General features: G+C 41.2%; 1 protein-coding gene across 1 annotated transcript in view; it reads right to left on the reverse strand.

Moving 5' to 3' along the window:
- Positions 1-25323, reverse strand: part of kcp (kielin cysteine rich BMP regulator) — a 31060-nt gene that overhangs the window by 3971 nt on the left and 1766 nt on the right. The window contains exons 2-43 of the mRNA XM_026176077.2: positions 25241-25323; positions 24846-24915; positions 23926-24197; positions 23757-23820; positions 20029-20102; positions 19814-19903; positions 19600-19689; positions 19401-19490; positions 18526-18615; positions 18312-18398; positions 18099-18185; positions 17902-17977; positions 17213-17295; positions 17034-17127; positions 16871-16950; positions 16700-16785; positions 16501-16591; positions 16284-16383; positions 16112-16197; positions 15838-15931; positions 15606-15755; positions 15129-15235; positions 14952-15045; positions 14687-14860; positions 14513-14595; positions 14335-14428; positions 12513-12695; positions 12232-12402; positions 11959-12132; positions 11785-11867; positions 11623-11713; positions 11466-11548; positions 11197-11370; positions 9877-10135; positions 7047-7129; positions 6858-6951; positions 6615-6788; positions 6369-6451; positions 5319-5439; positions 5148-5230; positions 4922-5021; positions 4741-4829 (exon numbers count right to left, since the gene is read on the reverse strand). The exon at positions 25241-25323 is cut by the window's right edge and continues 432 nt beyond it. Of these exons, the coding sequence (XP_026031862.2) occupies positions 4741-4829; positions 4922-5021; positions 5148-5230; positions 5319-5439; positions 6369-6451; positions 6615-6788; positions 6858-6951; positions 7047-7129; positions 9877-10135; positions 11197-11370; positions 11466-11548; positions 11623-11713; positions 11785-11867; positions 11959-12132; positions 12232-12402; positions 12513-12695; positions 14335-14428; positions 14513-14595; positions 14687-14860; positions 14952-15045; positions 15129-15235; positions 15606-15755; positions 15838-15931; positions 16112-16197; positions 16284-16383; positions 16501-16591; positions 16700-16785; positions 16871-16950; positions 17034-17127; positions 17213-17295; positions 17902-17977; positions 18099-18185; positions 18312-18398; positions 18526-18615; positions 19401-19490; positions 19600-19689; positions 19814-19903; positions 20029-20102; positions 23757-23820; positions 23926-24197; positions 24846-24915; positions 25241-25323 (4634 nt within the window). The remainder of the gene's footprint in view (positions 1-4740; positions 4830-4921; positions 5022-5147; positions 5231-5318; positions 5440-6368; positions 6452-6614; positions 6789-6857; positions 6952-7046; positions 7130-9876; positions 10136-11196; positions 11371-11465; positions 11549-11622; positions 11714-11784; positions 11868-11958; positions 12133-12231; positions 12403-12512; positions 12696-14334; positions 14429-14512; positions 14596-14686; positions 14861-14951; positions 15046-15128; positions 15236-15605; positions 15756-15837; positions 15932-16111; positions 16198-16283; positions 16384-16500; positions 16592-16699; positions 16786-16870; positions 16951-17033; positions 17128-17212; positions 17296-17901; positions 17978-18098; positions 18186-18311; positions 18399-18525; positions 18616-19400; positions 19491-19599; positions 19690-19813; positions 19904-20028; positions 20103-23756; positions 23821-23925; positions 24198-24845; positions 24916-25240) is intronic.

Here is a 25323-nt window from a genome sequence, read left to right on the forward strand (position 1 = left end):
TATTTTTTTAAATATAACATTAGTGGCAACGTGCTGGTGTGCCTTCCACCTAAGTCTGTGGCCTTTCTGTGTGGAGTTAGCATGTTCTCTGCGTGGGTTCTCTCTGCATTCTCTAGTTTTCTCCCACAGTCCAAAGACACGCATGGGTTTAGGTTAAGTGTTAATTTTAACCCCTGTGATTGGAGATCTTTCCAGAATACCCTGCCTCTCGCCCTATGTCAACTAGGATAGGCTCCAACACTCCCAAGACCATGAATTGGATAGGGGATAAGTTGGATCAGATGTATGTATGTGTGAATGGAGAATCATATTAATATTATGTCTTCAGTTAGGTGAAATTTAAGTGTTTTCCTTAGCTTAACGATCAAAATCAACCCCTCAGTATTTGCAGCTGGAGAGCGCTGGACCCTTCTTTTTGTGTCTTTTAAGTCATTCCTCAAAAACTAAACCCTTCCACTTGTATTTGTGTACCACATTCTTTTTTAACATACACACATATATATATATATATATATATATATATATATATATATATATATATATATATATATATATATATATATATATATATATATATATATATATATATAAAAAACACCCAGCACGCCCCTGCGGGCGGTTTATCTTTCAAGCTCGGGTCCTCTACCAGAGGCCTGGGAGCTTGAGGGTCCTGCGCAGTATCTTAGCTGTTCCCAGGACTGCGCTCTTCTGGACAGAGATCTCTGATGTTGTTCCCGGGATCTGCTGGAGCCACTCGCCTAGCTTGGGAGTCACCGCACCTAGTGCTCCGATTACCACGGGGACCACCGTTACCTTCACCCTCCACATCCTCTCGAGCTCTTCTCTGAGCCCTTGGTATTTCTCCAGCTTCTCGTGTTCCTTCTTCCTGATATTGCTGTCATTCGGAACCGCTACATCGATCACTACGGCCGTCTTCTTCTGTTTGTCTACCACCACTATGTCCGGTTGGTTAGCCACCACCATTTTGTCCGTCTGTATCTGGAAGTCCCACAGGATCTTAGCTCGGTCATTCTCCACCACCCTTGGGGGCATCTCCCATTTTGACCTCGGGACTTCCAGGTTATACTCGGCGCAGATGTTCCTGTACACTATGCCGGCCACTTGGTTATGGCGTTCCATGTATGCCTTGCCTGCTAGCATCTTGCACCCTGCTGTTATGTGCTGGATTGTGTCTGGGGCATCTTTACACAGCCTGCACCTGGGGTCTTGCCTGGTGTGATAGACCCCAGCCTCTATGGATCTTGTGCTCAGAGCTTGTTCTTGTGCTGCCATGATTAGTGCCTCTGTGCTGTCTTTCAGTCCAGCGTTGTCCAGCCACTGGTAGGATTTCTGGATATCAGCCACCTCCTCTATCTGCCGGTGGTACATACCGTGCAGGGGCCTGTCCTTCCATGATGGTTCCTCGTCTCCCTCCTCTTTCTTGGGTTTCTGCTGCCTGAGGTATTCACTGAGCACTCGGTCAGTTGGGGCCATCTTCCCAATGTATTCTTGGATGTTCGTTGTCTCATCCTGGACTGTGGTGCTGACACTCACCAGTCCCCGGCCCCCTTCCTTCCGCTTAGCGTACAGCCTCAGGGTGCTGGATTTGGGGTGAAACCCTCCATGCATGGTAAGGAGCTTTCTTGTCTTTATGTCAGTGGCTTCTATCTCCTCCTTTGGCCAGCCTATTACCCCAGCAGGGTACCTGATCACGGGCAGGGCGTACGTGTTGATGGCCCGGATCTTATTCTTACCATTCAGCTGACTCCTCAGGACTTGCCTGACCCTCTGCAGGTACTTGGTGGTTGCAGCTTTTCTAGCGGCCTCTTCATGGTTCCCATTCGCCTGCGGGATCCCCAAGTACTTGTAACTGTCCTCTATGTCTGCAATGTTGCCTTCTGGTAGTTCAATCCCCTCAGTTCTGACTACCTTCCCTCTCTTTGATACCATCCGACTACACTTCTCCAGTCCGAACGACATTCCAATGTCATTGCTGTATAGCCTGGTAGTGTGGATCAGTGAATCGATGTCTCGTTCACTCTTGGCATACAGCTTGATGTCATCCATGTACAGGAGGTGGCTGACAACTGCTCCGTTCCGTAGTCGGTATCCGTAGCCAGTCTTGTTAATGATCTCACTGAGGGGGTTCAGGCCTATGCAGAACAGCAGTGGGGACAGAGCATCTCCTTGGTAGATCCCGCACTTGATGGTGACTTGTGCTATGGGCTTGGAGTTGGCCTCTAGTGTTGTACGCCACATCCCCATTGAGTTCCTGATGAAGGCTCTTACGGTCCCGTTGATCTTGTACAATTCTAGGCATTCCAGTATCCAGCTGTGGGGCATTGAGTCATAGGCCTTCTTGTAATCAATCCAGGCAGTGCACAGGTTGGTCAGTCTGGTCTTGCAGTCTCGGCTGATTGTACTGTCTACCAGTAGCTGGTGTTTTGCGCCTCTGGTATTCTTGCCAATTCCTTTCTGTGTCCCGCTCATGTATTGACACATGTGCCTGTTCATCTTAGCCGATATGATGCCTGACAGGAGCTTCCAAGTAGTACTGAGGCAGGTAGTACTACATGGAAGCTCCTGTCAGGCATCATCATATATATATATATATATATATATATATATATATATATATATATAACAAAAAAAAACACCCAGCACGCCCCTGCGGGCGGTTTATCCTTCAAGCTCGGGTCCTCTACCAGAGGCCTGGGAGCTTGAGGGTCCTGCGCAGTATCTTAGCTGTTCCCAGGACTGCGCTCTTCTGGACAGAGATCTCCGATGTTGTTCCCGGGATCTGCTGGAGCCACTCGCCTAGCTTGGGAGTCACCGCACCTAGTGCTCCGATTACCACGGGGACCACCGTTACCTTCACCCTCCACATCCTCTCGAGCTCTTCTCTGAGCCCTTGGTATTTCTCCAGCTTCTCGTGTTCTTTCTTCCTGATATTGCTGTCATTGGGAACCGCTACATCGATCACTACGGCCGTCTTCTTCTGTTTGTCTACCACCACTATGTCCGGTTGGTTAGCCACCACCATTTTGTCCGTCTGTATCTGGAAGTCCCACAGGATCTTAGCTCGGTCATTCTCCACCACCCTTGGGGGCATCTCCCATTTTGACCTCGGGACTTCCAGGTTATACTCGGCACAGATGTTCCTGTACACTATGCCGGCCACTTGGTTATGGCGTTCCATGTATGCCTTGCCTGCTAGCATCTTATAAATAGGATGCTAGCATTTATATATATATATATATATATATATATATATATATATATATATATATATATATATATATATATATATATATATTGGGGTGCAATGATACACAAAATTCACGGTTCGGTTCGGTTCGATACTTTGGTGTCACGGTTAGATATTTTTTTGATACAAAAAAAAATGTTCATGCCTTTTTAATTTGTCATTTATTAAAATTATAATATAATATAATATTGCACTGCGCTCAGTGAATCTGCGTTCGACTACTCCGCCTAGGCTGCACTGTCGAGCGCAGATCCACTGAGCGCTCAACACAGACAGCATCGTCAGAAGAAAAGTTGATAAAATAAATGAAAAATTTTGTATTGTTCATACATATGCGTACCGAACCAAAAGTACTGTATCGAACGGTTCAATATCGATTCGAGTATTGTTGCACCCCTAATATATATATATATATATATTAGGGGTGCAACAATACACAAAATTCACGGTTCGGTTCGGTTCGATACTTTGGTGTCACGGTTCGATATTTTTTCGATACAAAAAAAAATGTTCATGCCTTTTTAATTTGTCATTTATTAAATTTTCACGGCACATTCTGCACCACATCTCTGTGCGTTCATCATTTGTTTGAAGCCAGCTCACCTCCTGCAACTACTTTTCCGAGAATACGTGCTTCTTTTGTGGTTCGGACTCCTTCTGACATTTCTTTGGAGGTGGAGGAACATCACAGTAATTGCTTAAAGGAGCTTCTTCGACATCTTTAAGAGTTCTAAACAAATGTCTGTCCTCCTCCTGAAAATCTTATGTAGCAAACACGCGTTGCAACTTCTTATCTTGTGCGCGTTTTTTATTTTGACAGCGAATGCGCACCTGCGGACCACTTATGTGCACCCCTGGTTATTTAGCTCGTCATATTGCAGCCACAGAAATTCTTTTGTCCATGAAACCATAAAGCTGCACTTTCTTTTTGCCTTATAGTCTGATTTGTCATAACTTTTCCGTTTTGTGGTAAGCTTTTCTTTGGCTGTCACTTCTTCACCCTGACCTGTCTTATTTGGCTCAGCAGAACTAAAATATATATCCTGCTGCTTTTACACACGCACTCACATAAGCTCAGCGATTCTCTGCGCGATCAACCTCTCACATGTTTAAGCTTGCTGCGGGAGATTTCACTTGTCATGTTTGCATAGTAAGCTAACGATTGATAAGACGATGTCAGAGGAATTGGTGCGCAAATTATCATCACTCACCAATCAGTGCTGTCGCTCTCTATACACAGTTTGCGCGATTGCAAAGTGAAAGCAAAAAACAAGCACAAATTCAAACGCGATTTCAATATGTCACATATTGACAGTGGCTCTCACCGATGCCAATGACATAATTACCCAGCTACATTTCCGAAAGAATATATATATATATATATATATATATATATATATATATATATATATATATATATATATATATATATATATTCTTTATGATGGGTGTCTAGATTTCTGTTGACTTACAAAACAGGTGCATGTGACACAGTCATCTTTGCTGTCTTTCCAGCTGGTGCCGTTCACAACACGCCTGTTCTGATCCTCAATTACACAATCTGCGAGGAACAGAGGAGAGCCAACATATACAGAGATGTATTAATACCAAGAATCTAAATGTTAAGACTGCTGCTGTTCTATCACATTATACCTTTACACACTGGGCAGCATGAGTCTGGAGGGGTGAACTGCTCATTTAGAGGACAGGTGAGTAGTGGGCAGACTTTGTGTAAGCAAGTCCATGTCAGGTCCTGTACGGGAGATCACCCAAAGACAGCATCACCCCATAATGAAACTCTGTAGTTGCTGAAATATCCTAACTGTAAATATTTTATTCCATATCTGTGAGGTATCACACCAAAGTGTTGTTGTTTTACCTTACACTGGCAGGTAAAACAGGGGTCATCTGTTGCCAACACCTCATTACCAATCAGTGCAGGGGTACAGTTACTGAGAGGCTCTAAATATAGACACATATGTTAGAGAGCTCAGCAATACTGCAGAGATAATACACATATAATTTATTTATTCATTTGTTTGCTACTAACGTGCACAGACAGGACAGCAAGAGTCCGGTCCAGAGAACAAGATGTTGCCCTTAGGACAGTCAACCAGACTGGGACACTGCTTTCGGTAACACTTCAGGTGCTGTTCTCCATCCGGCATCACCTGAGAAACACACAAAATGTCAAGAAACTGCTTCAGATTTTACTATTACAGCTTCTATCACTCCATTTATCCATCTATCTATATTTATTTAATGATGAAATCTCACTGAAATCAAATATCTTCCAAAGAGAAATCCTTGCATTATTTTTACGTTATTTCTGTCTTTCTGTTTTTACTGCTTCAAGCAATTTTGCTACAGTAAGTAGAACTGAAGCTTAACTGACTTTGAAAACATCATTCATCACTTTGACTTAAAATACTAAACCCTGCACGGATCGCACATTGTGTGACACAAATAGGGTGTGGGAAGCAGACTGAACAAATTCCATAAAGCAAAGTAACAAAAACTAAAGGCACTTAGTAGAAAAAAACGGGAAACACAACTGGAAGTATAACAGACGGCACAACAGAGAATGAAGAGAAGATAGGATTTATATATAAAGATAACTGGCTAAGTGGGGACAGGAAGGGAATCAGAAACAGCTAAACATAATCAAGGTAATCAGCAAACAGGAAGCAAGCCCAAGACAACACACCAAAGAGATGCTAACTGACAAAGTGAAACAGGAAATCTAGAAGATAACTAAGCACAGAGACACACAAAGACAGGAAAACTGGGAAACAGTATTGAAAAAGCATTCCACAACACAAGGATCAGATCTGAGAACTGTAAAAACGTTTATTCTAAGGTTGTCACATGATATTTTCATACCATTTTTATAACACACATGAGATAATATCTTGTCATTTGTGTCAGTACAGTAATGGCATATCTAGAATCTCACTATCAATCTGAGTAATGAAACTGTAAGACTGTGAATTCCCTGTTTTAAACACAGATTTAGTATAGCCAATAAGTTATAATAAAAAAATAACCTAAACCAAAATTTCATGATCCAATACAGAGATGATTTTTATTTGTTTCATACCTCACATGTGCAGATCTGACAGGGGTCATTGGCTGGATGGAAACTGTCCCCTGGTCCATATACTTTGCCCTCAAATACACAGTCTGCTCAAAAAATAATGACAGATTGTGACAATAAAAGAATATGAACACATATATTTTATATTAAATGTATGGCTTTCACTACTGTATGGCTACGTATGGGTTTCACTACTGGGAGAGACTGCAGAGAAACAGAAATAAGAAAATGTAAGGCAAATATGCTTACCAGCACACATTGGACAGCACTCCCCAGGCACACTGATGAAGTTAACACATGGAGACAGACAGTGTACTTCAGAGCAGGTGGTCACACCATCCACGCACATACATGTCATACATGGAGTTGAGTCTGCAAACCAGCTGCTGCCCTCTGTATGCTCCTCTCCCGCATAAACACAACCTGAGAAGGAAAAATGAGTCACTGACAAACTATTCCACCTGTGATCAGAGCTTCCATTAGTTTATTTACCTCTACAACGAGGACAGCAGGCTCCTGGATCAGTCACCTGATGCACACAAGCAAGCTTAGGACACTCAGGAACTGCACAATGCACCTCTCCTGCCTGTGAGAATATCACAGATCAGCACTTCAATACAAGAAAGGAAATATGGAGAAGAATAAAATCTATATCTGCAAACAAGATTTATAAAGTCAGACCTTACAGATGCAGGTGGAGCAGTGGTTTGAACTCAGGGTCCACGTCTGCCCATCACTGAACTCCTGTCCATTCAGCATACATACTGAGTCACATGACCAAGAGTAGCAGAGAAAGAAAATGTTGGAGAAGTCAGTCAGAGTTTGTTCTAATGTTGTGTATATTACAGTACAGGGTGGGATTACCAACCCAGAGTGCAGGCCTGGGAAGGTAAGCCGACAAAATATGGCATTAAGACTGATGAACAAGCGACTGTGAGTGGGCCATGGTTTAAACATAAATGTTAAAAACTGACAAAAAGGTAGAAGATTGAGTGTGGAAGAAAAAACTGTGTAAAGTTGTAGTGTAGGATATATTATTAGTTCTGTCAGAATTACTTATATTACTTCTCTCTCAACTACAGTAATTTAAAATTGGACACAAGGGTTTTGAGCCTCCCCATCATTCTGCATGAAAAGGGTAAAGGCAGGGAGAGCACGATCAGGAGTCCTGACAGAACAGAGCAGGTTATCGGTGACAATAAGCATTGAATTAAGTCAGAAATAGCATTAAAAGCACAAAATGGAAAATGTGGGTGTGTAAAGGAGCTTGTGGGGTAACAGTAGCTGTTGCAGGCTGAAGCAGCTTAAGTAGCATATCCCATATGAGATATGGCCAATAGAATGCACAGAAGGGTATCAGCTGAGCCTTCACCTGATGTTGGCTGTAATTGAAATCATCCGGGTTTGTGAAATTATACTGCAGGCAAAGCCATCATTGGGACGAAAACACACACACTGCAGCTGCCAGGGAATGGTGCAAGGTGGTAATATGTGCTGGATGATGGTCATGACCTCTTTCTTCATTGACCAGTAGAAGGTCATACAGTACACCTGGAACTTCCTCTGTTAGGTATCTATATTTTCAGCTTGTTCTTCAGCCACATGTAGGCTTTGAGTCTTGCACCACATTTTTCACTGTCTGCATTGCCTTATATTGTGGTACCGATAGTGATGAGTAAGTAGAGCCCATGTGCTGAAGAGACCTGTTAATCTCACTGATTAATGCTTGGGCCCCACATTTTTTTAAATGAATTTCTTTCGCTTTCAACCTCACACTCATTCTCAGCATTAAGAATGCTCCACTAACTTCTCCTAAAGGCTCCTTTCATCCCAGCAGAATCACATTAATATGTTCTTTGGTTTTTCTTGTAGAACTTTGAAGGGGGGAAAAGAAAACATCAAACGACATTTCACAAAAGAAACAGACAAGTTCTGACAAACAAAAGAAAACATGCAATGACGTCACAACAAAGAAAAACACAAATTGTTATGATGTTTTCCCAATAATCTCTAACTTCTTCTTCTTTCACCTGCTGTCATTATGGGTCACCACAGCGGTTTATCAGCCTCTATTTCACCCTATCCCCAGCATCTTTTTCTGCCACGCCAACTCTCGGCGTGTCCTCGTTCACTACATGAATCTTCTCTGTGGCCTTCCTCTTTTCCTGGCAGCCTGGCAACTCCATCCTAAACATCCTTTGCCAAACATACACACCATCCCTCCTCTGCACATGTCCAAATCATCTCAGCCTTGCCTCTCTAACCTTTCCAAAATGCTCAACCTCAGCTGAGCCTCTAATATATTCATTTCATATCCTGTCAATTCTGGTCACTCCTAATCAGAATCTTAGCATCTTAACTCTGCCACCTTGAACTCCGTCTCTTGTCTTTTTTTTCGTTTTTTTAATAGTGCCACTGACTCTAAACCACTCTCACTATAGATCACAATATTGTCTAGAAATATAAAGTCCACAAAGACTCCAGTCTGTCTTTCTCTGTCAGACTGTCCATCAGCATTGCAAACAAGAATTGGCTCAAAGCACATTCCTGATGTACTCCTACTCCCACTATGAACCCATATGTCATTTCATTTTTCTTAGTTTCTTTTTTCTTTTCAAACTTTTAAAACTCTCAGATGCATTTAAAAAAAATTCTTCTGTTCTTCAGTCCTCTGGTAACTAAAATGTCAAAACCTTAAGCAATTTAGTCAAATCCTAAGGCCATGCAGTTCCACAGACCTTAGACAGCACACAGGAACAATAACTGTGTTTTCAAAAGGATCACTGACCACTTAGTAACAGTCTCCAACTAAACGTATTACCAAATGGATCACGGGACCAAACTGTTGAAAGTTTGCTGTGGTGGTATGTTTATTGAGTATTCTGGTACCAATTCAGAGAGTGGGTCTGGGAAGGTAATCCAACCCTGACCCACTGACAAAACACAACATTTATACTGGTGAACAAGAGTATGGGCTGGGTATGGTTTACATGCAAGTGTTAAACAGTGACAAAACATATAAGGTGGAGGGTCTGGAAGACAACAACTGGGTGACAAGATCAAGGACTAAACAAAGACTTATTATGACAAAATAAAGTGGTGACAGGGTCAAGGGGTCTGGGTAGACAACTGACTTCTTGTTACAGGGGTTGTAACCAGGAACAAAATGATAAAGGTCAGTGATTCAGCGTCTCAAGTTAGTGAGCGTCTTAATAGTCTTCGTCCAAAGGAAGCAGATTTCCAAATTAGTCCATAAAAGGTGAAAATAACGTGTTCCAAGTTGTTGAGATGTGTAATTTTTGTGATCAGGTGCTTGAATTCAAAATGGGATTTATACTCTTTGTACTTCTGTGACATTTCTGTTTAACAGTGTGAAAACAGTAAAGATTACATACTAATGCAGGTTAATTTTCTGTGAAGCCCTTGTTATATTTAAAAAGTGAATACATACGGGATCCTAGCTTTCTTTATAATGAATTGTTGGCTGTGTGTTTATCGTTTCAGGATGTACCTGAGCACGGCTCTGACATGGAAACGTGTTGAGCGCAGGGTGCTTGTTGGCAGCCGTCGGACACACATTCAACAGTGCCCGCGACACAGGTGCAGCTCTGGCATTGGTTTGATGGGGGCCTGAAGCTTTCGCCGTTAGAATAAACAGCATCCTCATAGAAACAGCAGTCACAGATGGGGCAGCATTCCCCAGGACGTGTCACTGGATTGCTACAGGTAATGCTTGGACAAGATTCCTGCTCACATACCACACCACCATTCTACACAACACACATACAAACACACACAAAAAAGCAAGTGCAAATTAATCCCTGGTAAAAAGTCACTTCTAATATGAAGAGTTATTATAGTTTTAAATGAGTTTTTAATTTTATTTCATTTTGACTTTTTGTTTTTACTTCAGTTTTAATTCAGTTTTTTGTTTCGGTTTAGTTTTTATTGTTTGAAAATATTTAATTTTAGTTATGTTTTTATTAGTTTCAGTGTTAGATTTAGTCTTTTTGAATTGTGGATAGATACATATGTTAGAGACAAGACTTTTTTTTACAATAAAAACACATAACCTTTTGAAAGTAGTTAAACCAAAGTCTTTTTAGATATAATAAAATAAATATATATAAAAATAAAATATCCATCAAAGCCTCATGAGGGAAACTGTAATAATATTTTTTAAACAAACTAACAAATATTAAAACAACAGGGAGTGAAAACATTTCCTGGCAGTTTTTCAAAATAAAAGAAAAATTCACCAAATTGTAATGTGCTGATGGGGTTAGGGTTGTGCTATTAAACAAATTGTTAGCTAAATGTATCTTCCTTAAGTAACATATACTGTTTAAATGGTTTACACGTGGTTACAAAACATTTGTAGCTTGCTTCTTTTAAGTCCTCAAATGTTTCTTTACAGCTCTGGTGACTCTGGAGGCTATGTGACTACAGTGAACTTATTGTCACGCTCAACAAACCAGTTTAAGATGATCTGAGCTTTGTGCGTTATCCTGCTCAATGCAGCAGTATGGTGCTCTGTGGTCATAAAGTGATAGACATGGGCAGAAACAATACTCGGGTTGGTTGTGGCATTTGAACAATGCTCAGTTGGAACTAGGGAATCATTTGCAACTGGTGCATATCAAATAACATCTGCCATCTTCTGTGAAAAAGCAAGCTATAAACTTTCCGAGCATACATAATCTGAAATGACAGATATTTGCAGGTTTGGTTCTTAATATAAGCCTGTAATCTCTAAAGTTTCTGATTTCTGATTTTTCTGTGTATACTGAATGTCACAGTTGATAGAGCTGAAAATGATGCATGGCAGTACCTGACAGGAGCAGCGCTGACAGCTATCTGTAGGGTGTGCAAATTGCTCCCCACTCAAACAGTCGCGTCCATAGAAGTTACATCCATCACACACTTCACATGCGCAGCTGTTGAGAGTTGGATGTGGGCATGACACAGCAGGGCATTTTCTTTGCTCACACACTACCTCTCCTCTCTAAAAAAAACAACCAAAACCCAAACAAAAATAAAACATGATGCCATGATGGTGAACTTAATAAGCGGTTTAAATAATGCGTTGCTCTCGCTCACTGAACATCTGCAGTCCTCGCACGCTTTTTCTTGTTCAAGGAGAATCTGTCCATCAGCATAAGTCAGACCTTCAAAACGACAACCTGCATACACAATAAAGCATCAGTTACCTACTTATTCTACTTAACATGAGCTGCGATGTGTTGATCGCTGATACCTCCACAAACTGGGCAACCACAAGCATCAGCGACTGGATTAGGACAAAGGGCTTCAGGACACCGCTTCCTCCTACATTGCACCGAGCCTCTCTGTAAGAGAAATAAGCATGACATGGTGTCTAAAGCTAATAGGAATGTCTGTGTGGGTGTGCTGATACTACCTGGCAAATACATTCATAGCAAGGGTTTCCTGGGTCAGGAATGGACTGTTCATTGATGAGGACTGCGCCATTATAGGAACAGCCTGTCAAATAAAGATGTGTTTAGTTGGTCAAATTGTAAAAATTGGGGGAAAATATCAGTGTGGGCACAGTTAGTTTATTAAGCGTTCATACGGTCACATTCTCCACAGCATTGTCTTGGTGGTTTGTAAGGGTGACTGCACTTTTCATCACAGGGTATCCTGGAGCACGTGACATCGCCTCCGTAACAGTGACAGACAACACAGGGGTCGCTGCCATCATGAAACTCAGTGCCGTCAAGATATTCTCTACCATTATACATGCAGCCTGCAAGAAGAAATTTACAGTTTAATACATGCAAAAAAAGATCATTTTTAAATGACTTTAACTGAGGCCAGTGATTGGTGCATTGGCTCAGGTTCTCACCATCACAGGACATGCAGCAATCTCTCTGGACTGGGTGTTTACAGTTGGAGGGAGGACAGCGTTTCCTCTGACACTGGACAGAGCCGTCACGGCAAGCACACTCAACACATGGCTCTGATGGGTTATCCCACATCTCCCCATTAACTCGCTGTTGATCTTCATATAAGCAGCCTGAGAAAAAGAGAGAGAGAGAAAAATAATTGATAATAAAGACGCAATAAACAACTGCATCAAATATCAGTAGTGTTCTGATCTTTAATTAAGGACATGACAACTTGTACCTTCGCAGCTCCGACAGCAGTCTTGTTTGATGGGGTGAGAACAGTGAGCGAACGGGCAGCGCTTTCGTTTACAGCGAACTGTCCCGTTGGTGCAGGCACATGATCGACAGTCGTTATTGGGGTCGCTGAAATGCTCCAAGTGACTGTAGGAGCTTTGTTCATACACACAGTCTGACTGAGGAGCTGAAGAAAACAAAAACTGTGAAATTATTTACCATAAAAACTTTCAGGAGTCAGCTTCATAGTCGTTGGTATAACTTATATTTTGCCATCACCAAATCATTTTTGTATTTATATTTAAATTATATTATACTATTCTCTCATTATATATGTATGTAAAGCATACAAACACAGTATTTGACCAGTTCCTATTTGCAGTGTAGTCCTGAAACTGCTATTATTCCTCTTCCTCCTCCATCGTCACAGCAGATTGTCTGCCTCCATTTCACCCAATCTCTAGCATCCTCTTCAGTCACACCAACTTTCTCCATGTCCTCCTTCGCTACATCCATGACACTCCTCTGTGGTCTTCCTCTTTTCCTTCTGCCTGGCAACTCCATATTCAAAACCATTTACCCCTTACATCCACTCTCTTTCCTCTGCACATGTCCAGCCCATTTCAAGTTCGCCTCCCTAGCGTTGCCTCTAACCTCAACCTAAGCTGTTCCTAATATTTCTAATCCTGTCCATCCTGGTTACTCCCAACAAAAATCATAGCATCTCCACTCTTGGCCGTTTCCCTCACCACCTAAGTTTTAATTTCCCGGTCATCTGCTAATTCTTTCCCACGACCCAGAGCCTGCCTCAACTCCTTCCTGAACTCTGCACTCTTTTTCAACTCCCATTATTTAATCCTTGCCTCTGCCTTCACTTGCTTTCTGTTCTTGATTTCCAAATTCATCCTACAGACTACCTAATGAAGCTGCTTAGCTACATTCTCCACTTGCAGTCTCCAACCTCTTTCAGATTGCACCCTCTGCACAAGATGTAGTCCGCCTGTCTCCACTCTTTCCTATCTTACCCTATCCTACCCTGTTCTTCTCCCTTCTTGAAATATGCTTTCCCAAAAATTTTCATCCTTTTTGCAAAGCCAACTGCCATCTTTCCTTCCACATTTCTCTGCTTATCACATACCTATCCAGCACCTCACTGCCTCAGTTGTCAATATCTACGTGTCCATGTAAGTCTGTTCAATCTCTCTTCCTTTGAGATTATCCCCCCTCCATTTGGCTCCTTATTGTCACCATGGTAGAACAGTTTAAATCCACCTCCGATGCTCCTTGCTTTTGTGCACACAGCCTTCCTATCTAGCGTCCTTTTTCTCCATCACATCAGCCACCTTTCTTCCTTTACCAATCATAATTCCTACATTTAGAGTCCCTACTCCTACCTTTCCCCCTCTTTTGCTGCTTCTGTATATGCCTTCCCCCACTCCCCTACCTTTGTCTTCACTCAAAAAAACTATTACTAGATGTAGTTTACATTACTAGTGTAAACTTTTGAATTGTGGAGTGACGAAGAGTGCCTTTTTCTTGGTTCAAAGTAGATTTGTGAATTTTTTTATTTGAGGGGGGTAACTGTGCTTTGTACTACTTTTTCTAGATATTTTAAGTCATCAAAAAAGATAAAGAGAATTCTGCAAGAGCAAAAATGGCTTGTATAACAGCGAAAAAAGGCTTTTTAAAACTCTATTTTGTGGCATATTTGGCTGGTGATTCTCTCATGCAATTTTACTGTTGCACTGGAAATTCATTTAGCTAATGCTTTAAAATAACTTTTCAAACAAGCGCCCCAGAAGGACTCTGTTCTTGCATATCCTTACCAGGACACTGGGGACAGCACTCTCCTTGTATCACATGAGGGTTAGAGCAGGTCAGTGGTGGACACCTCTTCATCAGACACTGGACATTTCCATTCTATGACAAACACAAACAGAAATGAAAACCTGCTTTAAGAAGGCAACATGTTATTGAATTCGGTGTTGTACTCATTATTCTTACAGTGCAGCTGCATGTCCTGCATGAGTCAGTAGGATGGGGAAATTGTTGTCCATTGGAATATTCTTTCCCTACATAGCTGCAGCCTGCAGCAGTAAAACAAGCAATGTTGTAATTATGAGATCCTAATTTCTCAGAGTTGTTTATTTTCCTTACAGCAAATGTAAACTTTCTCACCATTGCAGTTGTTCTGGCAGCACTGCCCAGGCATCGGTGCATTACAGCGAGGCTCAGAACATTGTGCCTGATGGCAGTCAATCCTTCCACTCGCACATGTGCACTCCTCACACACACTCACGGGGTTGGGAAAAACATCTCCATTCAAAAACACACGGTTTTCATAGGAGCAGTCTGACAAGAACAAACACACACATTACAGTCACCTCACTCAGAATAGATCACGTTTACCTATGATAAGAATCACAGTCTGAGTTTTAGGTACCTCGACATCTGGGGCAACAGTCTCCAGGAGGGGTGTAGGAGTCCCTGCAGTTAAGCTGAGGACAAGATTGTCTCTCACACTGAACAGTGCCATGCTGAGCATAAGATGAAAGGAGAAGATGTTAGCAGGTGCAAAGATAAAAAGTGATAGGGAATGTGTTAATGAATGGATTCTTACCAGACAAGTGCAGGTGTGGCAAGGTTGGTCAGGGGTCGCGAAACTCTGACCATTGCTATAGACACGTTGGTTATAAGTGCAGCTGTCACAGACTGAACAACAGGAGCCTAAAAAACGAGACAGAGTATTCAGTTTGTTAAAGTATCTCAAAAAATGTGGAATTTGTGAAAAAGTTCATTTTTTCCATAATTTAATTAAGAAACATAAACGTAATATTTTACACATTCATTTCACAAAGTTCAGCAGACACAACCACACTCATGGGGAAGCCTGCTGACTTGAAAATGTCCACACTCCTCAAGGAGAGTAAGCCTTTGCCGAGTAGGCTGGCTTGACTGATCATAGTTTGATATATAGATGCCTGATTTTCACCAGACACACGGCCTAATCATCAAAATTAAAACAAAACAAAAAAGACATATTTCAATTAATGTGTAATAAATATAGCATTTATAAGAGTTAGGGTCACAGTCTTACCAGTAATCCTGGTGGGATGCAGACAGTTGTTGGCAGCACACTGTGTGCGTGTGCATAAGGCCTCTCCATTTGCACAGGTACAGCTGGAACAAGGACCCTCAGGCTGCCAGTTGGACCCCTCATCATATTCCACTCCATCCAGTTCACATGCTGCAATGAGAAAAGAAGGTTTTCATACAGGACACTCACTCGTATGAACCTGCACTCTAAATGTGTATGAGTCAGAAGTTACTTTTGCAGACTGGACAACAAAGATGTGGGTGTCTAATTGGATTGGAGCAGCGGACAGGAGGGCACTTTTCTTCGTTGCAAATTACATTTCCACTCTAAACCAGAGAAGCAACAAAAGAAATGTCAAAGATATTAATGGGCATAAAAAGTGCTATGATCTAGAAAAGAAAAATGCATGAAACAAATGAAGAATCATGCCTCCTCTTGAGTGAAAAAACAAAGAGATTTTTGCACTAGACACACACTTTCTTTGGGTGTATATTGCATAAACTTGCCTTACACCTGCACTGCAGGCAGGGTCCACCCCCAGAAGGGCTGAAAATTTCCCCATCAGCATACACCCTCTGTTCATACTCACACTCTGGAGGAACAAACACAGATAGCTGATTGGTTGTTTCTGTGAAAGTTGAAATGTAGAGGGAACTAGATGCATATTTTGACACTGACCATTGCATGAGGCACAACATTCTCCTCTGTGCTTAGCTGGATGAGTACACTGTGGTGTAGGACATAATGCAGCCATGTGTTCACATGACACTTGACCTGCCTAGCGAAGAAATTGAATATGTATCACTTATTCTTTTAACCTTAGTTGTCACAAATATCATGGCTACTCTGTAAGTTTTGATACATTTTTATTCAGACTTTGTCAGTTTAAACTCACAGAGCAGTAGCATTGGAGGCAGGGGTCTCTCTTTGAGGTGAACCTCTCTCCATTCACATACACTTCGGACTCATATTCACACTGCTCGCATCTACAGGTTCACGTAAACATTGATTAAATATATTTAAAAACAACAAAAAAGGTGAAACTGTACAGGCTTAAATATGATACGGATGATGGTGGTAGGCGGGCTTGTTACCGTGGACAACACTCCCCAGCATGATATACTGGATTGTTACAAGATGGAGCAGAACAGCGAACGCGTGAACACACCATATTTCCATTCTTTGAGAGAAAGAACAAAAAAAAAAAGATCCTCAATTCATTTACACACACGAAAGTCAAATTTAATTGTAACTTATAGACACACCTCACATCTACACTCTTCACAGGGGTCTCCAACAGGGATCACAGCTCCATTAGGGACTTCATGTCCATTCACATCACAGCCTACAAGACACACAAATAGACACATTATGCCTCTACAGTCTAACACATATACAAACCTTATTACACAAGGCAATTAAGCCCACCTTCACAGACTGGACAGCAGGTATTTGGAGGAGGAGCAGTAGGGTTTCTACAGGGAGTGTAACACTGCTCCCTCTCACAGTGAACATAACCGTCCTGTGTTGAAGAGTGAACAGCATTATTAGAGATGAAGGTGAGTGACCAGATGAAAACCTGAGCATGTAGTTGCTGTCAGACCCACCAAACACTGGCAGATATCACAAGGACTCTCCACCGACCTCCAAGAGTCTCCATTGTTATAATTTACACCAGAATGGGTGCAACCTGTAAACACACATCACATTATTGTACTATTCCTGTGCTTCTAGGTATGAAGATATTAATCTGTACATCTAAACAGATTTTTATCCACCCTAAACCTTTCTGCAAGAAAGATTCTCAGTACAGAGTTCCTAACAACCCGAAACCAACAAGAAGGTCCATTTGTTTTCATATTTGTTGAGTCCTGTCAATTTTTGTGACATTGACAACTGGAAATTTGAGTATATGTGATTAGGACAGCACATGCTATTTGTTATAGTAAAAAAGTGGAACGCAGAATTATTTTGGATAGCTATAAAAATGCCAGTGTAGGCTTACAAGTTATGCACCATGGGTGATACAGTAAAAAGCATGGATGTGGTGAAGGGGTACATGCAGATGGTTGGTATGACAGAAGAGGATGCAAGGGATAGGGTGAGATGGAGGGAGATGCTCTGCTGTGGTGACCCCTAAAGGGACCAGCCAAAAGAAATAAAAAGAAATTATACAATGAATGCCAGACAGAGTTACCAGTGTGCATAAAATGAATGAATGTGTACCTTGCCAAATAGGCAAGTTTAGTTCCTCTCAAATGTATTGTTTAGTATGCTTTATCTTCTCTGTACTTACCTGTGATTTGCTGGGCACAGCCTCCAGGTACATTCCCCTGTGGGCAGTCTTGAGGGGGGCACTCCCTGTTATCCTCCTATTCAAATTAAGAGAAACACAAAATGAGAAAAGGAATGGAAAAAAGGGCCAAAAGACTTCTTAAGCTTATTTAATATTTTTGATTGTCATTTATTATGAAGTAAACATCAAATACTTACATTGCACGTTTGTGTCTGACAGCCAGGTACATTTTCCTCTCTGCAGTCTTGATTAGGGCATGGCTGTTGAGGGCACTGCCTGTTATCCTATTATTAAAAGGAAGACAAACAAAAATTGAGAAAAAAGGAATGGAAAATAGGACCAGCAGAATTCTTCAAGCTTATTAAATATTTTTGATTGTTATTTATTATGGAAAAATATGAAATACTCACATCACACGTTCGTGTCTGACAGCCAGTTACATTTTCCTCTCTGCAGTCTTGATTAGGGCATGGCTGTTGAGGGCACTGCCTGTTATCCTATTATTAAAAGGAAGACAAACAAAAAAATAAAAAAAAACTAATGGAAAATGGGACCAGCAGACTTCTTCAACCTTATTAAATATTTTTGATTGTTGTTTATTATGGAAAAGAATGAAATACTCACATCACATGTTCGTGTCTGACAGTCAGGTACATTTTCCTGTGGGCAGTTTTGAGGAGGGCTTGGCTGTTGAGGGCACTGCCTGTTATCCTCCTATTTAAATGAAAAGAAAGTAAAATGAGAGAAAGATCCATCCATCCATCTTTTTGCGCATTATCTCTAAGGGAGAGGCCAGCCACCCTTCAAAGGAAGCTCATTTCTGCCGCTTGTGTCCGTAATCTGTTCCTTCAGTCACTACCCACAGCTCGTGACCATAGGTTAGGGTTGGAATCTCGTTCAACCGGTAAATGGAGAGCTTCACGTTTACACTCAGCCCTCTCTTCACCAAGAAAGGACCGGTACAACATCCCCATCACTGTAGCCACAACACCAACCCGTCTGTAGATCTCCCGCTCCCTTCTCTCGTCACTCGTGAACAAGACTTCAAGAAACTCCTCCACTTGGGGCAGGAACTCATCCCTGACCAGAGTGGGCACTTCCCCTTTTTCCAGCTGAGGACCATGGCCTGAGATTTGGAGGTGCTGATTCTCATTTTCATTGCTTCACACTTGACTGCTGCGAACCATTCCGGTGCGAGCTGGAGGCCATCGCCCGATGAAGGCAACAGAACAACATCAACTGCAAAAAGCAGGGATTTGATTCTGAGAACACACAAGTGGCCACCAGACGCTCACCTTCAGGCACCCTCCCCGGGCCTGGCTTCAGGGCGGGGCCCTGGTGACCATACCCTACGCAGGATGAATTGTTCCCTTGATCGTATACTCACAGGGGTCTTTTATATCGCTCTTTGAAAGAATGAACTGAAAGCAGTGCCAGAAAAGTTCTTTAAATTCATTAAATGTTTTTGACTGTCATGTGGTTAATTATTAAATACTCACATTACACGTTCTTGTCTGACAGTCAGGTACATTCTCCTCTCTGCAGTCTTGATTAGGGCATCGCTGTTGAGGACACTGCCTGTTATCCTCCTATTAAAATGAAAAAATAAGAAAAAAGGAATGGAAAATAGGAGCAGAAGACTTCTTCAAACTTATTAAACATTTTTCCATTTCTTATGGAAAAATATGAAATACTCACATCACACGTTCGTGTCTGACAGTCAGGTACATTTTCCTGTGGGCAGTTTTGAGGACGGCACGGCTGTTGAGGGCACTGCCTGTTATCCTCCTATTTAAATGAAGAGAAACAAAAATGAGAGAAAGAATCAACAGAAAACAGTGTGAGAAAGGTTGTTTGAGCTCATTAAATGTGTTTGAAAATCATCTGTTGTGGTTAATTATTAAATACTCACATTACATGTTCTTCTCTGACAGTCAGGTACATTCTCTCCTGGGCAGTTTTGAGGAGCGCACGGCTGTTGAGGGCACTGCCTGTTATCCTCCTATTTAAATGAAGAAAAATAAACATAACATAAGCAATGAACAGGAAACAGGACCAGCAGATTTCTTTAGGTTCATTTATTGTTTTTCATTATTATTTTGTTGCGACTGAATATCAAACACGTACATTACACGCTCTTGTCTGACAGCGATCTTCAGTACAGTTGGACCCATTGTGAAAAGGACAATCTGACTGGACCCCTGGAAATCAAACAAAGTCTTTAGATCACAATTTTTTTCTGCGTCTTTAATTGTAAGTTAGGATTTTATGCAGGCTTGGAGTTTTATTCTGCTTTCTTTCTCTGTGTCTCTCTGTCAACCTTTTTCTCTTTACTCTTTGTTGGATCGATCACCTCTGATTCTGCCCATGGCTTGCTTCCTGCACCTGCAACTCACTGCCTGCCTCATTAGTGCTGTTTTTAACATAGCTAAATACTGTGTTTTTACAAGCAGTAAAGCTTTCATTTCCTATTGAAGTTTACAAGTTGAAATCTTGTTGTAAATAAACCTTGCCAGTTGCTTGACTCTGCTCTTTGGTTGTGTTTATGCTGGAGTGTATACTGTAAATAAGAAAATCTAAATTTTTCTGGTGCCACCCTCTGCCATCTCTGTCTGTCTCCACAGGTTTTCTTTACCTTTTCTCACTGAGTCACTGATGAACATCTGGCTTTGCTCCCTTTCCAGTAATAACAAACAGCATGGTTCTCATGTGATATACACAGGCTTGCCTTTACACATGCATACGCATTTTATGGACTGTAACCATAACCAGAATTGTCTTCATACTTTCCGACATTAAGTCAGACAAGTCTATTAACACTGCAGGATATTTACTGTGGGCGAAACAGAATGTTAGTTTTCTGAGGGATTCCCTACCAAACAGATGAAATCACGGTCTTAATAACTTCCTCTATTATGTCTTTGTCCATTTAAAAGATTATGTTTATAGTACAGCAATCACTGAAGAGAAAAGTCACATTTATTATAAGCATTTACATTCCTCGTTGAATATAATTTGCTGACCTTGGGTATTTCAGCCTTTAATCAATGTAATGACTCAAACAATGTGTTTGTGTGCAAGAGAAGGCAATAATCACCGCGCAAACAAGAGGTTAGTAAAGCTGCCTACTGTGCCTAAAGGCATTTCCTTTAGCAAGCCAAGAATGCATTTGCTAAAAGTGTGAGTCCACAAGTGTGTGTAATCATGGTGCCCTTGCAGCTGTCTGCTCTACGTATGTACTAGCAATGAAGCAAGTGCCAAAGGTAGGTCAGTGGGGTGTAAGAAAGGAGACAGTGGGCTAAATGTGGGGGAAAAAATGGGAAAATCAAGAGAATACTTAATTAAAGGAATCCTTAATGAGGCTAGTCCAACATCGGCAAAAGCCCCATGTCTTTGTTTCATATGCACATGTATTTTTACACAGTTTCTTCAAATGCACCAAGGAGAACGCGCAGGAACTGCTTAGTTTCAGTGTAGCAACACATTACTGACAAATTATTCAGTTAAAAGATAGACATATTGTTGTTTGGATAGTTTTTTTCTGATGATGGAACGAAACCATTTGAAATCCTTTTTTCCCAGTATTTTCCTGGCTTTCTCATACCCTTTGGGCGATGATGTGGATCGTTTGTGCCCATGTTCATAAGACAGCCGTATACACATAATCACCCCCCCCCCCCCAAAAAAAAGTAGAGAATGAGAATGAATCTAATGAATCTAAGAGGTACTGCAGAGATCATTTCTATGTTGTCACTACAATTGAGAAGTACAGAGGTGAAAACACATATGCTGTTTTTTATAATTTGCTGAACTTGTCATTTTCTTCTGCTCACATAAGAGATGCCTTGATTTTAAATGTTTACACATGTAATGGAACCCTTGCCTTTGTTTGCTGATACAGCATCCTCCCAACATGCACTATTTCCAACAGGGACCAAATGAGAGGAAATTAGTGCTGTTCCCAGGGGAGAGGAGGAAGACTTCACAGAGTAGGGGCAGCAACTCGTCCCCGGCCCGGGATGGGCATTCTACTTTTTGCTGGCTGAAAACCATGGCCTCAGGTGCTGATTTTCATTCCTGCCGCTTTACATTTGACTGTGAACTGCTCCAGCATGCTGGAGGACATCACCCGATGAAGCCAACAGAACCACATCATCTGCAAATAGCAGAGATGAGATTCTGAGGCCACCAAAGAGGAACCCTCCTGCTATCTGGCTATGCCTAGAAATTCTGTCTAAAAATTGAACTAAGAAGTAGTTTGACGCAAATCCAAAATTTTGGTTTACTATGTAGATACAGACAGAAAATATAAAACACAATAAGATACATAAACTTGAACAGGAAAGGGTGATAAAATCCACTGACTACCATATATGAGACTAAAGGTTTGCATTCTGTAAATAACAAATCAAAAGCCGATGACAATGAAAGAGAATACTTCATACACTATTAGAAACTAAAAGAAAGCTATAGTAATACAAAACCTGAAAGAAGGTGGCTTCTAAGCTTGCCTTCATTAGCAATTGTGACCAACCTCAAGCCGTTCTGAAGCTCTGCCATGTAATTCAACATAAGGAAATAGTCAAGTAAGACATATTTGGATGCAAATGATCATTTCCCAAATGTTGCCAATACAAACAAATGCAGTAGAATTTTAAACATAGTTTAAAAGATAAAAGCCATTTTATGAAAGCTTGACCTTATTTAACCTTGAAGAAAAGATCAGAGGTAAAAAGTAATGTAAATGGTCTGTATTTGTGTAGCGCTTTTACTAGTGCCTAAGGACCCCAAAGCGCTTTACACAACCAGTCATCCACCCATTCACACATTGGTGATGGCAAGCTACATTGTAGCCACAGCCACCCTGGGGCGCACTGACAGAGGCGAGGCTCCCGGACACTGGCGGCACCGGGCCCTCTGACCACCACCAGTAGGCAACGGATGAAGTGTCCAAGCCGGGGCTCGAACCGGCAACCTTCCAATTACAAGGCGAACTCCCAACTCTTGAGCCACGATCGCAATACTTAAAATCCCCATATGCCCTATTTTATACTTATATGTTGTCAACACAAATAATGGCAGTAAGAAAAAAAGTTTTAAATAGTTCTATGTAGCATTATCATCACTTTGACCTTTGGATCAATCTATTGATCTTGAAGGAAAGGTCAGAGGTCAAATATGACATATTTTAAATCTTTATATGGTACTTTCTCTACATTGACAATACACACCACACTTAAGAATTATAGTTTCTAATTTATTAGGCTTTTTGTCAGTTTTTCACCAATAAAGTTCACCTTGAAGACCTCGGTGGATCTAAGCCAAATTTTAAAGGATTGTTAACATCACCCCACGCTGGACTTTTACAAAGTTTTATCAGCGATCATTCAAAACCTTATGAGATTTTATATTTACAGACAGTATAACAGACATACACAGAGGAGGAAGGAGGAATTCTCTTAAGGAATCTCTGAGAAACACAAATTTAATGCCAATCTTTTCATGTATAATTGTGTCAGTAGCATTGTTGAAAGGCCCTGAATACATTTTCACCACACAGAGGTTGGACAGCAGTGTTCTTCATAAACATTTTATGAAGCTAGTCTAGTTGACTTCAGTGTGGGTCAAAAATACCTGCCTGTTCTGTTTGTGTCCCCCAGGAAAAACAAAAGCCGTGATAGCTATCAGTAAAGAGCTACTAATTATGTGCAATATTGTTGCTGACAGGAGACACAAAGACATATTTACATTTTCTCCGTATCTTCGTGAATACAACGAATTTAAAATTTGAAAAAACAAAACAATAACATAAAACACCCGTGACAGATCTCACAAACAGACAGAAGCTTAGTCACCTTCTCTGCAATGGTCCTTCAGACATAACTCCAGGAATTTTACACGATTTTGTAGGTTTTTGTTCTGTTATAAAACAAACACACAAACAAAAAAATCTTAGTGTACCCTGCAATTATGTTTCATTATATCATTTTTCATGAAAACTCATACACCAAGTGTGATCTTTACCTGCCCTCTTATGATGCCCAACTCAACAGTCAGCTTTGTCATCTGGCTCTCCAGCTTCCTCAGTGTCTCATCTTTCTGTTCCTGAGAAGCAGAATTATCACCTCGAGGAGGCTCAGCTCCCTGCATCTGATCACTCTGGATCTCCTGAGGATGATAGCTGGTTTGGTCCTGTGATCTGTGGTTTGTTTGAAGTTTACTGGGTAAATCATTGTGAGGTTTGCTGGAGTCAGTCTGGGAATCTGGGTCATGTGCATCTGGAGGAAATAGATGATCTAAAATAAGAATCAGTCAAATGGTGGAACTCCTCAGAAGTGAAATATACTACATTTTTGACACATTATAAGTTCTGACCAAATGGCAGAATGATATCATCATACACTATATGGTCAAAAGTACTGGGCCACCTACACATTAAGCTTACAGGCGGTGCTCAGCCATGCAAACATATGCCATGAAGCTCTGGGTCCACAGTGTTTGCGCTCAGAAGAGGTTTGAAACTCTGCAGAGAGTTGGTGACTTTGACACATCATGCTCCTGAGCACTTGCCGACCTCGCTCTTTAACTTTATCTGGTCTGCAACCCTCTGAGTTGCTGTGGTTCTTAGCTGCTTCCACTTTGCAATAATAGGAAGTTAGTCAGTTACTAGACCCCGTCGCCAGGAACATCAAATCATCTGCTAAAAACCTTGGTAGGCCTCACTGCACCACTGCCTGTGTGAGTACTCTGTTTCACATATTCTGGCTTCATATATTCACATATTTCTTAGGGCTACTGGGTAATTGGTGATCGGCGTGATTGTGATTGTGAATGGTTGTCTGTTTCTATACATTATGTCTGCAATCGACAGGTGACCGTTCCAGGATGTAACCCCACCTTCCTATAAAAACTGTGACGGACGGAGAGATGGAATCTGCTCTTACCTGTAAGATTGCAGCTCCATGGGCGCCTTGGATATGCTTTCAGTGAAATTTCTGCTGCCTTCAAATATCCCTGCATTTGAAAAAATACAGTCAGTACATAAAACATATAATGTATTTGTTATGTAGAATAATGGCATTGATTATGGATATACTGCATATACTTGGATATACTATCTGATGTTTTATTTGTAATTATGCACACGGTAAATCTAAGCTGACTATATTTCCTGGTACTATTTTCAACAAAAGACAGTCTCCTTCGATTACAAGGTTTATAGGACAATACCTAGTATTGTGTAAAATACAAACAGAGTACTGTTAATAAAGAAGTTCAGATGATGTCTCTCTATGTTCTCTGTGTGGAAGCAAATATGCAGTAAGCAAAGTAAACTCACACTAAATTTACTGCTTCTCTTCCCTAATGTGCTGCCAAGAGTGATGAGAACATCTTGAGGCAGTTCTAGGTTGATCCTGTTCT

The sequence above is a fragment of the Astatotilapia calliptera genome, chromosome 7 (assembly GCF_964374335.1).
Source record: "Astatotilapia calliptera chromosome 7, fAstCal68.1, whole genome shotgun sequence".
Lineage (NCBI taxonomy): Eukaryota > Metazoa > Chordata > Actinopteri > Cichliformes > Cichlidae > Astatotilapia > Astatotilapia calliptera.